Source organism: Lichenostomus cassidix, chromosome 3, assembly GCF_008360975.1.
Source record: "Lichenostomus cassidix isolate B80296 chromosome 3, HeHo_3.0, whole genome shotgun sequence".
NCBI lineage: Eukaryota > Metazoa > Chordata > Aves > Passeriformes > Meliphagidae > Lichenostomus > Lichenostomus cassidix.
The window spans coordinates 108486048-108503514 of NC_139483.1; the positions used below are offsets into that span (position 1 = coordinate 108486048).

A 17467-nucleotide genomic window follows, 5' to 3' on the forward strand; every position below is an offset into this window, starting at 1 on the left:
GTGTTTCACATTCATCTGCCACTCAGATCAGCATTTAAGGTATCCCTCCAACTGGGCCAAATATCCAAAGCAATAACATAGTAATCTTTTTTTTCATTTATTTTAGATAAAATTTCTCTCTTGTTGAGTGGAGAGAACATGTCCTTATTTCTCTCTTCCATTCCTGTCATATCTGAGATTCAGCCAGGAGCCTGAAAGTTACACTGATGTGTCTTCATGTCTTTGCCTTCTTAACCTGCCCTTGCAACAAAACAGCTTTGTTGATTTGTTTGTTTGGTTTTTTTTTTTTAATTTTCAGCAGAACTCTCTTTCTTGTTCCCCAAAATTTCATGTAAACTAGAGCTACCAGAAATCCCACCAAAAATGACCCACATTCTCTGCTGGAAAACCAAAACATGACACAAAAAAGCCTTTCAAAGAGAAGGCTTGCTGAGATTATTCTCATGGGATCTGTGTCTGTGTCTTGGTTTATCCATACAGACTCCCTGACCTCATTAACCATCCTCTTAGCCCCAGTTTCTTCACTTGTAGAAGTGGGTATAGCCACATCTTCTACATTTGCTTTTGGGACAATTGTGTCTCTAAGAATCTCTGCTGTTTGGAAATTTCAGATACCTTACTAATGCCATCCCTCATATAGAAAGGAGAGTATTCACCAATTACTGCAGTTGCATTTGATCCTTTAACTTCAAGGCTACATTTCATCAAGATGCAAAATCACACCCAGATCTTCTATTTTATATATAAAAGATAAAGACAGAAAAACGGCAAAGGGAAAACTACTTTCTTGTGAGTGACACTTCTTTCACTGCAGAAACGTTATAAAAACAGACACAAAAAAAAAAAAAAGGTTCAGAATACTAAAGTTAGGTAATGAAAGCAATCAGCACCCTCATGGATTATTCTGTGTTCTGTCGAGCCATCCAGCTGATATGAAACACCCTTCTCATGGAACTGTTTGAGACAAGAGTTTTGTCGCTTAGCTCCTCGCAGAGCCTGGAGCTGTCAGCCTCCTGCCAGTGCCTGGCATCACACTGACGAGGTGACACGAAAAGTGACAGACAAGAAACCGGAGTCTCAGACCTTGGGAGCAGTGAGAAAGTAACATCCTCCCTTCTGAAGGGGAAAAGGGAGCAGTGAAATGGGTTTTGAAGCTGTGCGTGTTTTTTAAATTGCAACAAGAAGCCAAGCCCAAAGACTTACTTGCGGGTTGCCTTCAAAGATGTTCTCACCCCCTTTTATATATTGTTCTCTCTTTTTTCTACACTTCTTGGCTTATCAGGAGGTAGAGCAGCTTCTGTCATAATTCCACTCATCTCGGTTCACAGCAGCAGCCTTCTGCTTGGAAGTACAGACTGGAAGAAGTCTGGTGCACAGTGAAGTTTATGGTGAAACACCTCTGGTGCCCTCTAGAGTTCCCTGATTTCCAGGAGCTCTCTCAGTCTTTGGATTTAGTTAAGTGAGAGGGACAGCACTGGTACCTACTGCTGAGGCACTAGGGAGCAACAAATTGTTTTATTCTTTTTTCCTTTTTTTTTTAAATTTATTTTTAATTCTTTTCCCTGTCTCTTTATTTACCATAAGTATTAGAATGCCTTCTTCTGGGATATTTCCCTTGCTTCCTTTCCAAGGGATTTCTTCTTTGATCTTTTTATAGTAAGGTCTCAATCACCTTGTCCTGCTCTGCTGATAAACAAAATCCTTTCTAATTTCTGATATTGGTAAAGATTTTTAGCATGAGTGTTATGATACCATATTCCCTTAAATTCGCCACTCATGGAGTCAAGAAATAGATGAAAATCTGTTTTCTTTTCTTTATCTGCTTCATTAACAAATAAGTTCCATAATCATGGAAAAAACAAATATACATTCATCAGAAAAGGGAAAAAATCATGGGAGGTTGCTTAAATTTTCAACACAGCACTTAAGATTTCTTAAAGCATTTAAGGCACTCTCATGTTTCCCAAAAGAAAAAGGAATGCCATCCCCTCATTTGCAAATTAATTGGTTACAAATTTGATTGTCCTTTGTAGTGAGCATGTTTATAAATGTTAATTCTTGGGATTTCTCATTTGAGGAGGGCGTTGGGGCTTCTCAGCTACATTTCCTCACTGGAAAAGGTCTATGGATGGTAGTAAATTGTGTGAAATGCTTTCATTTCTTTACCTTCCCACAGAGCAAAGACGTGACCACCAAGTGGTTCAATCTTCGGTCTGTAGTTTAGAAACACTCCACAGTTTTGGATGTTTCAGGTCTGTTGCCCAGGCAATTCTTCTTAGTGTGGAAAAGGTCTAAAATATATAGATCTGAAATAGATTATCATGGAAATTTGGGCATCAGCTCCAACACTCTCCTCCCACTTTCTCCATTGCTTTTACACATGGTAAAAGGAGGTCCATCTGCTTGGGAGGACATGTCCTTAATACACTTGATTGGCTACAAACAGAAGGAAAACCTGAAGGCCAACTTTGGAGGCAATTTCTGTGCTGTTTGCTACTCTGGTCCTACAGACTACCGATCCCTGTAACACACACTGCCCACATTCCAATGTTTATCTTGACTACCTGTCTAACTTGTGCCATGGTTAGAACTTCTGAGCTTCTGAAGTAATCACCATTTAATTCTCTAGGCAACTTTCACAGGACAGACTTTGAAATCGACAGAAACACCTCCAAGTCAATATTGTCACCTCTATATTCAGATATTACTTGTGTCAGTGAGGAGATACAAATATTTTACCATTTCCTTTACAGCCATCAAAAGTCTTATCAGATCTTACCATCTGTCATCTGCTATGTGCTGCTCAATTTGGATAATCACAAAGGAGTTTTCTCATTCAAAGTTCTGATGAAATCTGACCAATGAGTTCAAGCTTGCTTTGTCTTCATTATTATTGTTTTAAAGTGCTTATTTATTTTAAATGAGGGTGTAAGCATTCAGTGCAGATGGCCTCTTTTTCCCCCCACTGAGAGGGAAGCTGTTTCTTTCACTTCATGTTGGAGCTTCACCAGCCTGGGCTATGGAGGAGTCCTTGAGGTGGTTGCCAAACGAGACTCCAAGCCTTCAGGCACACTTGGATCTTTTCACTTTTAAGTAAGGCCATCATTAAAACATGAGCAGACATAATTGCATCATAGCACTGGGCAGATTTACAGGCAGGTCTGGATGTCCTTAAGCACCAGGATTTGTAATATGTTGGCCTGATATTCATTGGCTTCTTTCTGCAGCTCTCCAACACCAGAATCAGAGATTTCAGCCTTGCCTTCCAGAACAATAAAGTTGGTTTATAGGAGCTGTAGTGGAATGCACTACAAAGCTGAGAATACCCAGAAGACTCCATTATGAAACCACCATGTTTAATTTTAGGCTTATAAACCCAAATGAAAGTATGATAATGAAAGCAACTCCTTTCATAGGTGTGGAACATACCAAAAATAAACCAATCAGTGTGAGCTCAATTAGCCTGGAAAATCAGGCAGCTAAATTTGAATTTCAGGAAACACATTTGAATGCTTTGCCATTAATCTTCTGTCTGTCATGTCTGATTTAAATGTAAAATCAGATTTTCTCCCAAACTTGAAACTTACTTTCATCAGCAAAGGGAAATTATCCAACTTTCTTGGATTTTTCAAAGACTTTAACTTGTAGAGAAGTAGAGACCACCAAAATTAGAGCAAGGGGAATTACTGATAGAAATGTAAGATAAAGTAGAAGATCATATCTCTCGGCCTTTTTATGCTCATTACCTAAAATGAGCCTAATAAAATACACCCTCACAGGAGCTTGGCAAGAAGGGCTGGTTAAAAATTTTCTATAAAATGGTTTCTCTTAACAAGTTTCATGGGAAAATTAATAGGTTCTGCATATCCCTGTCTGTGGAGAAGAATATATTCATCAGGAACTGAAAGTAGAGTTACCACGACACTCTGCAGCATCATTTCACTAAGAGGAGCTGGATTTTTAATAAGAAACACAAGGCTATGTTGGTGATAGCTGCCATATTTAATGATTACTGGTAACTAAGAGGCTAAACTGTAAAGGAGATAGACCCCTTACTGACTCCAAAAAATCCTTTTCCTTAGAGCATTAGTTTTTAAACTAGAAGTTTCACATTCTGCTCTGCATAAAGTAGAAATATATTGGGGTTTTTATGAAAGCTGGATGTCTGAGCTTCTAATGTAATCAATGAAGATCTAGAGCAAGATATAGCTGAGCCTTTTGAGATGCTATTAGGTATTCCATCAATGCACTGCTGCTTTAAAAGGGTCCTTCTCCCTTCTAGCCCCTTTGTATTATTACCTGTTCAGGTGACATATGTATCTGGGTACCACAGAACGTCTCAAATAGCACCCAAATCCCATTTTTATCTAGGATGGAGCTCTCAGTGTAGCCAGGAGAGTGGTGCAGCTTGCCATTAAGGAGACACATCCATTTAATGTGCTAAATCATTCTCCAGACTTCTCTGACTGTATTGAATAAAGAATTAGAGGTACACTAGGGTAACCTGGCCAGTGTTAAAACATCTAGAATCAGGCTGGACTTAAGTCCTAGATCATATCTATCAAACCTGTGCAGGTGTCCCAGATGTCATGTGGCATCTCAAATCACTGCAGACTCTTAGAGATAGAAAAATATGCTGAGTCCCCTTTGATAGTAGTGGGAGTTTGACACTGTTGATGTTTACAACCACAAGTTGACACCTACACTTAGGCACATTAGTAGCAGATTTTGTCCCATTCTGGTATTTTCTACAGTCTTGTTCAGCATTTCAGGACATTAAAGTTTGTTCCTACAGGTAATTTCTGGGACTATGCTTGTGAATTTTCAAGGTAATATTCCCACCTTATTCTTCAGGTTGTTTTGAGCCATCAAATGAACACAGCATTATTGCTTTTGTTCACAAATTGAAAGATTCAAAGATGGCAGGCCAAAAACTTTCTTTTCCACTTAATCATTTGTTAAACTATTTACTTGACCTTGTCAGTCTCTACAATTCCCTGAAAGGAGGTTGTAGCCAGGTGAGGGTCTGTGTTTTTTCCCAAGTGTCAATCAATAGGACAAGAGGAAACAACCTCGAGTTGAGGCAGGAGAGGTTTAGATTGGATATTAGGAAAAACTTCACTGAAGGGGTGGTCAGGAATTGGAACAGGCTGCCTAGGGAAGTGGTGGGTTCACCATCCTTGAAAGTGTTTAAAAGAACACATGGATGTGGCTTTTGGGGACATGGCTTAGTGGTTTGTTTGGCAGTGCAAGGTTAGTGGTTGGACTTGATGATCTTGGTGGGATTTTCCAACCTAAATTATTCTGTGACTATATGATTTGCATGTACTAGAAATGAATGAATGAATGAATGAATGAATGAATGAATGCAGATATTGCCAGCTTCTAAAATACATAGAAAGAAAAACTAGTTTCTTTTCCTTGCAAGATCATAAATATTTTTATGTGTCTTGGTATAGTCAGTTCCCCAAATCAAGAACCAGAAAATCACACAAGCAGTGTGAAAATCATGCAATAATATAACTGGCAATGATACCTTTAATTTCCTTTCTCTTGCTTACTGTTATTGTGAACTCTATCACATTTTCATTTCTCTGGACTTCTGAAGACCAAAAATGATGATGAAATGCAACACAAAAACCATTAAATCACCTGACTCCTAAAGTGACTTGAAAGGGCTTAAAATATTCATATATATGCTACTTCTGGTCTAGTTTTTACAACTATTAAAAACATTACAATGGTGATGATGATTTTTATATTTCTGGCATGCCAGGCATTCCTAAAAAGAAAATTAAATTAAAATGAGGTATGTTTACCTCATTTTAATGCTAAATTATAAAGACCCAGATATTTCTACAAGTCCAAACTTCATGAGTCCAAACTTTATGTGGTATTATTAATTGATGTCTGCAAAATATTGCTTGTAAATATTTAATAATCATTTTCCTTGCATTACTAACTGGGGATAGATATAAATTCCTGCTTTGAAAAGTGTCTGGAGACTGATGGATAAACACTCTAAATGAGAGTTATTTGTTAATAGCCTTTTGGAGAATTTTTATAAAAGGCTATGCCACTCCCAATCTGAAATGGAGACATATTTCCATATACAGCACTAATTTTAGTTAAAATTCACATATTTTTTGTGTCTTCCCTGGGATACCAGCTTTCCTATCAAAAGGGTTTCCCATGTCTAGGAGACAGAAAAGTAACCCAAAAAAATATCTTGAAACCTTTCCTATGTGGGTTTTTTGATACTTACAGTATCTTATCAGTTGTTCATGACCTATAAAACTGCTTTCCCTTTAGTCCCTACATTTTCATTTTTTCTAAAAGACCTGGAAAGACTGAGAAGCCAAAGTGCAGAGGAGACAGGTCACTGAAGTGAAATATTCCCATTTCTGCCCTCAAGAGGGTCTTTGCATCAGGTCAGGATTTACTGAGGTTGTGCCCAAGACAGGCAGAGAGTCACTGTAGGGACAAAATCTTAACTAGCATGGGATGGGAAACAGTTGTTTTTCTTTGTCAGAATCACTGTCATGTGGGTTTATTTTCCCCTCACCCAAACCAAAGTACTGATTCCTCAAAAATGCCCACAAATTCAAAAATTACCTTCTGTTCCTCTCATCTTCTGTCTTACCTGAGCAGAATTAAAATAACTGAAATCACTTTTGAAAACTTCAGTGGAATTTCAGCCTTTGAAATAATTTTTAATTCATATTCTCAATGAAAACTAAAAATCTGGAGGATTTGGGAAGGGGTTTTTGTTTTCACACACCACCTGTCAAAATGAATCATTCTAACAAGGAGAACAGCTTGGTTACTCATACTAAGATGTGTAGCACAACTTTAGTTTCTACGGCCCTCTCATGATCGTCTTACACTGTACACATAATATTTAGGCAAATGGCATTGAAGCCAATTTGTCTCTAGTGAAGTCTCTAGTGCCATGTCCCATATCCTATGGCAGCTGGGACATCCTGCAGTCCTGTATCCAGCTCTGTGGTCCCCAGCACAGGAAAGACATGGAGCTGTTGGAACAAGTCCAGAGTCCATGAAGATGGCTAGAGGGCTGGAGCAGTTCTGCTACAGGGAAAGGATTGGGATTGCTCAACCTGGAGAAGAAAAGGCTCTGGGGAGGCCTCAGAGCCCTTCCAGGGCCTTAGAGCCATTCCCTACCAGGCTCCATGATAGCTGGAGAGGGACTTTGGATAAGGTCATAGAGGGACTTTGGATAAGGTCATGGAGGGACAGGACAAGGAGGACTGTCTTCCTACTCACAAAAGGCAGAGTTAATATTGGGAAGAAATTCTTACTTGTGAGGATAGTGAGGCCCTGGCACAGGCTGCCCAGAGAAGCTGTGGCTGCCCCTGGATCCCTGCAAGTGTCCCAGGTCAGGCTGGACAGGGCTTGGAGCAACCTGGGATAGTGGAAGGTGTCCCTGCCCATGGCAGGAAAATGGAATGAAATGATCTTTAAGGTCCCTTCCAACCCAAACCCTTCTGTGATTCTATGATCCTCAAAGAGATGAGAAAGAGATTGGAGAGATGGGACTTGTGGGAAATTTGCACACTTCTGGATCTGCAGACGGAAGCCAGGAACAATGACAAGAAAATTTCAGTGTTGAAAAAACCCTTTCTTTAGAGGAAAGGTAAATCTATACCAGTAAATTCAACACTACCAGGACAACATAGTTGGAACTGGATTATTTTTGCTACTAATTATTTGGGATTGGCCATTAATTCAACCTGCTCAAACCAGTCCTATGTGAAACATTTTTTGGACATTGTTTGGGCATGAGTATTGGCTAAGGGTATTGACCAGGGTCTGTTCCCAACAGACAGTTCAGATCTCACCCTGTTGGATGGTCCAGGAGTTTAGCAGCATGGATATGGCCAAACCATGCCAGTTGTGCTGGGGGCTGGAGATGGTATCCTTGGCATTGCTGAATTCCCTAGTATGGATGCAGTCATACACCCACATAGATTACCCAGGTTATGTTCGAGAGCTGTAGAATAATTAAGGTTGGAAAAGATCTACAAGATCACCAAGTCAACCAAGTATGATCTAGAATTGTAAAAAATTCACGGAATTGCTTTTTTTTACCTGAGAAGGAGGAGCTAGGCTTTCTGACACTGGAAAATTAGCAGTGTTGGAGAGCCGAGGGCATGGATTCTGTCTTGGCTTCTCTGAAGTGAACAACCCTGTGTCAGTGTGCACTCGCTGAGGGTCTGTCCCATGGTGTTTCAGAACTGAGGCTCCACCAAAAGCAACCTTTGAAGCTGTGCGCAGTCTGCTCTTTGGCTCTATTCCTTTATTTTCTGTTTCTCCCACAGGTAATAAATAGTTTAGGGAGCAAATCTTGAATTTCACTGTAGAAAATGAGCGTACTGTAAACTCCTCAGTGTTTGTGAGAGCATTGATATTTATATGCGTGTGTGTATTTCTTTCCCTCTTTTTTTTCCCTCTCTCCTTCCCATTTGTAGTTTGATCACTCATGGTTTTGGAACTCCTGCAATATGTGCTGCCCTAAGCACTTTCCAAACTGTTCTCAGTGAAATGCTGAACTACTTGGAAAAGCACACATCGCACAAAAACGGAGGAGCGGCGGAATCCGGCCAAGGACACGCCAACTCGGAGAAAGCCCCCCTGCGGAAAACTTCAGAGGCTGCTGTGAAAGAGGGCAAAACAGAAAAGACAGACTAGCTACATCAAACAGAATCTATTTCGAGAGAGTCTTGCTGCTGATATTTTTTTTAAATATATATATCATTGAGGGCAATTTATCTCCAGTGGACCAAATCCAAAAAAAAAAAAAAGAAGGGGGAAAAAAAGAAAAAAAAAAAAAGAAAAAAGAAAAAAAATAATAAAAAAGAAAGATTAAAACAGAGAGAAAGAGAGCGTGAGAGAGGAAAGTATTCAACCCTAAGAACAGCAGTGTACAGTAATTGTGTGATGAAATTGTCACTTTTTTAAAATTTATGTTGCTCTAAACTGCTTTTTTGTGCACGTAGTATTTGATTGTTCTGAATGATACACTAACACTGTTTTTTATAAGCACTTCTGGACTTGGCTGAGGTGGCACATGAAATTTGAAGCACTTTCTTCTCCGGCAGCAGAGTTAGGGTCAGTGCATCAGTTGTGGGACACACAGTTCCAGCATCCTGACTTTGCTTGCATGCTGGATAGATGGAAAGAAGGGCTTCCTCCGGTCCATCGGAAATGCCTGATCTACTCACCATTGGGAAAACAAAATGGAAATCTGGCAAAAGAGGAATTCTTGGGTCATGGGACAAATGAACCGTTCTGTACATGGGAATGTACAATAAAGCTGCACTGGAATGAGGCCAGAACCCGTTGAGAATCTGTCCTGACCATTCAAGCAGCAGCCATGGTGTGAAAAGAGCATGGCAGACTAAAACTAAAACCAACCTTGACAGTCTCAGTAAGAGCCCTGATCCCTCTGTGAACTTCAGTTTAAATGACAGCATGAGCTTCTGTCCTCTGTTTGCTCAGCCCCTGGTCCCACAGCACTCTGCCATACCTGGGTCTCTGTTCAACACAATCAATGCAGGCAATAGGAGTCACCTTTTGTGTTGCCTTGATTTTACGATGCTTTCTTTTCTTCAACAGCTTGTTTCTGCAGCTTTATTGTCTTTATAAATCCAGCTGAGGTGCAGAGGTCTAACAGAATCCACTCACTGGAAATAAAATAGAAACAATATGACAAATAAGACCGTTTGGCTTAGTCCACAGCAGCTGAGTGGTAAAAACCTTGCTAATGTACTTTTGAAATATTACTTTAGCACCTACCACACATCCTCACACAAAAAGCATGAGAGGCACAGTTTGAGCTAAAACCTCTTTGAGTCAAGGGACTTTTTCCAGTCACATTCCAACTCCTTCTTCAACAAGACCTTTATTCCATTCTTTATCTTGTTTCTCTGACATCACTTTATTGAGAAAGTTAAGAAGGAATTATATTACTGGGAGGGCTTGATGTTGTCCATCTCAACTCTATTTAAGATCAGCAGAACCAGACCTTTTCTTCCAAGGGACAATTCAACTCTTTCTATGGTAGGAACTAATATAGTTGTCCATGTGTAAATGTTTAGAGCCATTTGAGATGTTTTAGGTATCTAAGACAGCCACAGGGTTTTGGCAGGTATGACATGAAAGCTTTAGGAGAACTGGACTCACCTGGAGGAAGAGCTGGAGGATCCCAGAGATGGCACTAGATAACTGGGGGTGACAAAAGCTCTCATACACATTTTAGCTTTCTGGAAATTGTTAGCATGCATTAGACTTTGGATGATCAGTTTAGACTAAATCCAGGGACTGTGACAAATAGCTGAGGGTGTTTCCAGCCAGATGCAAGGAATCAAACTGAATTAACAAGGTCACCCTCACTTTTCAAATCATGGAAGGCAACAGAGTGCTGATGGCCTGATGCTGTTCCTCTCAAGGTCAATAAGGTCATAGTCATCACCGTGAGAAAACACTCTAGAAAATAAGGAGTCCCTGTTTGCTTATTTAAAGAAATCTGGGGGGAAAATCCTGTGCTTTTGGCCAGACTTGTCCTTGCTCAGGGTAGGTGTACAATTTAGATACCTGCTTTAATCCAGGCACCATTCTGCATTGAGGAAAACAGGTCTGTCTCCATGGGACTCCATCTCCTTAACACAGTAAGATCAGATAAGTGCCTCAAAAAATTAAACTTTATTAAATGAATTTAATTAATTTATTCCAATACTTCTGGAGAAACACTAAAATCAAATGAATGATCCTCAGAGATGTCTTCAGCAGAAACATTGTGGAATTGTCCTAGAACATTAAATACTTGAGTGTGAAAGTAGGTAACCATGATTCAAAATGAAAAGGAAACTCATTCTGCTTTTTCTATTGCCCAAACTGAGGGAGAGGAAAGGGAAAAATCAAAAGTTTCACTGTGGCAGATATGCAGATTTATCACATGAAAATGTGCTGTAAAACAATTTAATTGTGAACCTCTATTTCAAGATGTGGATAAATTTAAATTAGATTTTGATGGGGAAAAAATATAAGAAAAATTATTTTAAAAACTTTTTCAATTTTCTCCACTAAAATATCAACCTTTAGGAGAAGGAAGAATAAATTGTTGGGCAGAATAACCTGTGAAACTGTTGGGAAAGCAGTATTTTATTACCATCAAATTAAAATATTTAATATTGAAAATAATATGTATACAGCCTTATATGAAATATTTGCCTATTCAGGATACAGTCCAAAGTCCCAACAATAATTTATTTCAAGACTTGCGTCTTTTGCTGTTACATAATCATTATGAGTGTCTGCTCTGCAGGCAACAAATTATTTTTGGCCTGGATTAACCTTCGATCTACTAATAAATCTGAGCACACTTCAAGCCACAGAACTTCTAGTTTTTGACTTAATGACCCCCGTATATTTTTGTTAATGTTCAATACTGATCTGATTCAACATGATTGAACTGGAATATGTTATTACCTTTAAGAAGTTACTTGTATTTCCATGCCAAACTTTCTGGTTTTTCCCTTAGTATATAAGCACATTTTAAAAGCAAAATTCCTTTTTAAATGTGGCTGAAAGTTTGTTGACATTCACAGACTGTTTTTTATTTTTAATTACACTTAATAATTTTATTGAGAACACAATAATTATAATTTCCTTTTCTGCTCAACCAGATACAGAGCAGTTTGGTGTCAAAATGCCTTTAGTTTTTGAAATTGCAACTTTCAGTGAGATTTTAAGAAATTAATTCACTGATGTTCCTGTTAAAATCTCAGCCAGGTTCTCATCCACTTACATGCCTGTGCTGTCCATGGGAACATGCCCATGCTCCCATGTTGTGGTTTTGGGGACTTTTATTATTTTCTTAGTTCTTGTCTCTGTGGAAATGTTGCCATCTCAAAACACGTTATTGACCTAGATTAGCCTGAAAGAAGTGCATGATTTCAAGTTAGTGGGTGCTCACTGGTGTCAGATTCAAATATGTTTTTACTTTTTTCCCTTGGAAATTTATCTGAACATAAAAAGAAAAAAAAAAATCTTCCTCTAAGAAGTCATGGAAGTGTTTGTTGAATTTTAAAACCATCAAAAGAATAGAGAAAAGTATGCAAATTTTCATGGCCAGGACAATGAGTCATTATAATTGTTGGACCCCAAAAATTCATTCATAACGCAAGTGCTGTCTGAGTAGCTGAATCCAGTTTTTCTTCAGCCAGTGCTCAGCTCTGTATGAATTACACCTTTCCCACCACCAACCTCAAAACACTTCAAGTACATCCCTGAACTTACTCCTTATCCTAAACCCTGAGACATTTGGCTCACAAAGACCAGCTTCTGACTCTCGGATTTATTAGCAAATTACTCATGGAGCAAACACACTGACTCACTACAAGCTTATTTTTCTAGAGCAAGGTGTGATTACAAACAGCTCATGTGCTGACTAAGCATAGAAGGTGAGTCTGGCAGAGAGGGGGTAAAATTCTCTCCTCTGCCCCAAGATTTGGTTCTCTGTTCACACAGCCCTCCTTTAGTACCATTATACCACAGACATGTAGGAAAGACATTTATCAGATGATGAGAACTGGAACAGTTCTCACTCAGTTGAGGTATGTGAGCCACAGACAAGCAGTGATGACCCTGCCACCTACAGCTGAAGACTGTCAAGAACTTTGTCCTTCATGCTGCCATCTTTAACCCTAACTCCTTCTAGCTGTCATCCTGTTGCCTTGGAGAACTGGCAGAAGGGGGGAATTTAGACCTTTCATTTGCTTCCTTTTTAGAGATAAACTCCAACAATTGTTGGGAAAAGACTTCAGCTCTCCAAATCAACATGGAATCTGCTCTTTGAAGCTTCTCTTTAACTTTTCCTAAAACCAGAAAAATCTGCTACAAAGCAGGCACAATGTATAGTCCTTCCAAATCCTGGACCTCTGTGTAAATATTTCCCAGTTCATCTCTTCCTTTGGACGTGACTCAGTGGCACAGGCGCAGCTCACAATTTTGCAGCCAGGCTCAACAAGGGCTGTTTATTGTCCTAAGAGCCAGTTTTAACTTTACAATCTCTAACTGCTATTTTTTTTTTGTTTGTTTGTTTGTTTGTTTGTTTCTGAATACCAACAAGCAATTTTGGTCTTAGATGTCTTAGGTATCCAAAAGGGCTGCTGGTGAATTCCAAGGTCACTTGACTTTCATTTATCCTTTCGAGAAATAGTTCTGCTGCTCTGATTCTTTATTTCTAAGGACAAGAAGAAACAGCATAAATAGAAGACACAAGCCTGCAACACAAGGAAGAATCAATATATTATACAGGAACTGTATTTATAAAAGTATCCTTTGCCTCTGCCCTCATTACAAGTTTAACAGGAATTCACATACAGCTGTGTGGGGAATGAGGGAGGAAGATAAAGTAATTTTCCTTTGCCAGGTGAAGGTCATTTGGAGGGGTCTGGTCTTTTTTATTGCTATTCTTTTCTTTATTTTGTACAATTAATTCTGTTCTGTACAGCAGCTGTTGTGATTGTATTTAAATGTGAGTGCGCACTTGGTCACCAACAAACAATGTCCTATTTATTGCTTTGGAATTTTGGTTTGGTTCTTTTCCTTCCACTTAATTTAATTTATAATTCAGTGGTGAAGAACATAATCTTTTATATTTCTATTTCCTATACAAGCTACCTGTTTTACATGAGTCTATGAAGATAATGACCACATTTGATCAAACATTTCACGGCAATAAAATCTATGTTGATTTAACCCTGACCTGTCTGGTGCTTCAAAATAATTTCCATCTCTGAATAATCAAACTTGACCAGGAACCAGATCTATGGCATTACAGGACCTAGAACTTCCATCCAGCAGGTAAGACATACAAAGCAGAGAAATGATAATATTTTTCCCATATTACAGCAAGGAAATCAGTTTATACAGAGATTAAAGTTGGGATTTATCCCACCTAAATGTGGCTGTATTAAATAGTTTTCTTGTCTAGAATATATTAATCAGATTTCATGTTTGTGTGTAAAGAGGAAGATCTAATGCAAGGTAATTTCTATTGTCCTAAAGCAGGAATTCAAACAGGTTGGGATGATTTACATTGTATTAGTGGTAGATTAGATTAGGAAAACTAGCAGGAGTCCCCATGTCTATTAATTCATAATGGGTCCACCCCAGAAAACTTGCTAACCCTTGATATTTAATATTTAGACACCCTCAAAAGTGTCTTTCCCATAATTGCATGGAAAGGTTGTGACAAGGCTGGCAATCAAATCCTCATCTCCACAGTCTCAAACTAATTATTTAAACTTCTCCCTGAAAGTTCACAGCAATTCATTTCCAAGTCCTACTTCAGCCAAGCATCTGGGCTAGCTGCCACTGCTCCCACTCCAGATTTTGATTCCAGTGCTGTGGCACAAAGTTTGACTCTTCCCAGCAGAAACAAGAGTCAAAAAAAAAAAAAAAAGCCTTTAGATGTAAGTGGTATCCTCTTTAAGATATGACTTAACCAATTTTAACTCGGAAGTTTAGCCAAACTTTCCAAACCAAATGAATCCAAAAGTTTTTACTGATAAAAATATGTTTCTTAAAAACAATTTTCCAGACATACAGTTTCAAAATAGTTTGGGAACCTAAAGACAGCTCTTCATTCTGTGTTGTTTCAGTGCTTCTTAAAAATTGACTGAATAATTCTAGACAACAACACACCAAAGGCAAAGCTGCAGTGGCAGAAACTTCAGGTAGAAAAGGAAATTATTTGTGAGGAAGTTCCCACATATTTAAACTTATTTTTTCCAACTGTCACCTCTGTCCCCTAACAAATGAACTCTCAATAATTAATATTGCTCCTGTAATCTTTTGGGAAATACAATTCCCCAGGTGTTACAGTGAATTCCTCTAATCAATTCTGTATGTTCTCCTCTCCAAAATCAGAGGAAATGCAACTGTGGCAAATTCATCAGTATTTTAAATACAGTCACATGAGAGGCAGCCTTTCCTCTCTCTCTTCACTTTGGTGTGTTAATTTTTCCACTCACTCCCTTAAAACAAAAAGAAGACAATTCCACTGAGATTTGCAGAGGTGCAGTGCCAAAATACAAGTCAATGTGCACAAGTAGCCTCTCAGTTGTAGACAGTGCAACATACAACAAGGTGAAAGGGAAAAAAGTAATAGGGAAAAAAGTAATAGGAAAAATACATCTCCCTCAGATTTTATATGCAAGCTGCATACAGAGAGCTTGGACAAATTTGCATTTAAAGATCAAATCTGTAAAATACTGAGTGTCCTGAACTCCAGGAATTAGCAGAGTTGTTCAAGTATGTATGGTAATATTATCTTTTGTGTTCAACAGCAAAGCTCTCACTTGTTATAAAGGCTGGGTGTTTGTATTTTCCTGGAAAATACAGTTTAGTTTCTAGGTAGGCACCAAAAGCCTAATCTAACAAAATCTTATCTCCTATTCAGGTTTGCCTTCCCATAAAAGGACTTGAACAAGAAATTAATGGGAACTTCAAGTCTTAATGGAAAGGGCATTATGCTCTGGGCAGAGTTTATGTTGTGGTATTTTTTAATGGAAAGATATTTGAATCAGTGATATAGAAATGCAGCTCCTGAAGCAACTCAAAATGTCAAGATTTGGAGGCTGGGCCTGTCTACCCTGTCTGACTTCCCACTGCTTCTCTAAAATGATCAGGCTCTTACAGCTTCAGTCTCTCTGCCAATCCCTTGAGTGTACTTTGGATTCTCAAGGAAACCTGAAATGGTGCTGAGCATCATCTCCCAGCAAGAATAAATGTATATTGCAGGATCTCCATGCTGTCTCCATGCACAATAGTAACATTTGGGGTCAGTGGCTCCCACACAAGAACAGGGGCTGTCCAGCTTGGAGAAAAGGAGGTTGAGATGAGACCTTATTGGTCTCTACAAGAGCCTGAAAGAAGATAGTAGTCAGGTGGGTGTCAGTCTCTTCTCCCAGGTAATAAGTGACAGGAAGAGAGGAAATGGCTTCAAGTGGAACCAGGGGAGAGTTGGATTAGATATTTAGAAAACTTTCATTGTGGAGCTGAGAGAAGTGGGAAAAATAGCATGTGGAGGTGGCACTCAAGGGCATGGTTTGGAGGTGAACATGATGCTGATGGTTGGACTTGATGGTCTTAAAAGTCTTTTCCAACCTTAACAATTCAGTGATCCAAAGCCTTAGACTGGGCATGTGACAGCAGGAGGATGATCCCATTACTGCTATCACCCAGAGCTATCTACTTTTCACATGTGGTTTTTTTTCTATTAATTAATGCATTTAGCACAAATATTAATGAACCACTCTGGGCCATCATTATGGTCAGATAAATTAAGGTGTTATCAAAGCACTGAGCCTTTGCCAATTAACATGCAGTGTGAAGCCAGTAATAAAATTACACAGAAAATTAGGAATGGTCAGTGGAGAGCATTTCAGTAGAACTGGATGCTCTGTGAATAAACTGCTGGGTGTTTGCCAGGATATTATCTCCTTATTTGTTAAGTCTGGATCTGGGAAATGAGTATGAAAACTTTTCCTTGAAAATTGCCTATGATGTGAAAATAAAAATGAAAGATGAGCAAACAGATAAAAATCTTGCACAATGAACTAGGTACAGGTATATGATGAAAAAAGCCTAAAATTATGATTTTTGAAACACATTAAAAGTTTATTTTTCTCCCCTTTTATTCCTATCAATTAAAACAGAAACTAGAAATGCTGTGTGGCAAAACCACTTTTGAAAACTGCATCAGGGGAATATGCTTGTGGTGTCATGAAGTGTTTTAAGTAAATAAATTTTTTCCATGTCTGATTAACAAGCCAAGTATGCTGTGGCAGCAGAATTAGCTTTCATGGACCCAATCTTTTAATTTTGTAGCAAAATGAATAGAGAGTTACCATTGGCCTTTGCCTATTTTTTGTTACTACACCATTAGTTTTTAGCTCCATTTAATCTGCCTTTCACTGGACCCCTAAACAAAAGCACAGCTTTGCACAGGTCTCTAATTCTAGACCTAGAAGTCAGGTATCCATTTAGATTGGCTGGTTAGAGCAGATCCATTGACTGTAAAGGAGTTTGAGTAAATATCTCACTTTTAAGTAGAAAGGGAAGAAACCCCACTAAACTCACCTGCAGTTAAAATTCAATGACAGAAACCTCTAATCATCACTAGTTCAGCTCAGAACTGAATTGATGCCATTGGAGAAAGAGTTGCAGCAAACTTATCTGCTGTCCATGCTGTCCTCACATTTTTAGGGTTCAACTCATCCACCAGACTGGTCAGTGTTTCCAATTTCTGTCAGTTTGCTGGTATTGCAGCCTCTGCTCCAGATTCTGCACTGTTATGAACCTGCTGAGCTGAATCAAGGTTGTTGTCTAGAGAAAAATAAAAGTAATCAGAGCACCTCAGAAATGGTCACTGCATAGA

General features: G+C 38.8%; 1 protein-coding gene across 2 annotated transcripts in view; it reads left to right on the forward strand.

The window, feature by feature from the left end:
* The window catches only part of TFAP2D (transcription factor AP-2 delta), a 53267-nt gene extending 39489 nt beyond the window's left edge, over positions 1-13778 (forward strand). For both annotated transcript variants that reach the window (XM_085057083.1, XM_085057084.1), the window contains one exon: positions 8490-13778. In XM_085057083.1, the coding sequence (XP_084913209.1) occupies positions 8490-8709 (220 nt within the window). In that variant the 3' untranslated portion in view covers positions 8710-13778. The remainder of the gene's footprint in view (positions 1-8489) is intronic.
* The last annotated feature ends 3689 nt before the right edge of the window (positions 13779-17467 follow it).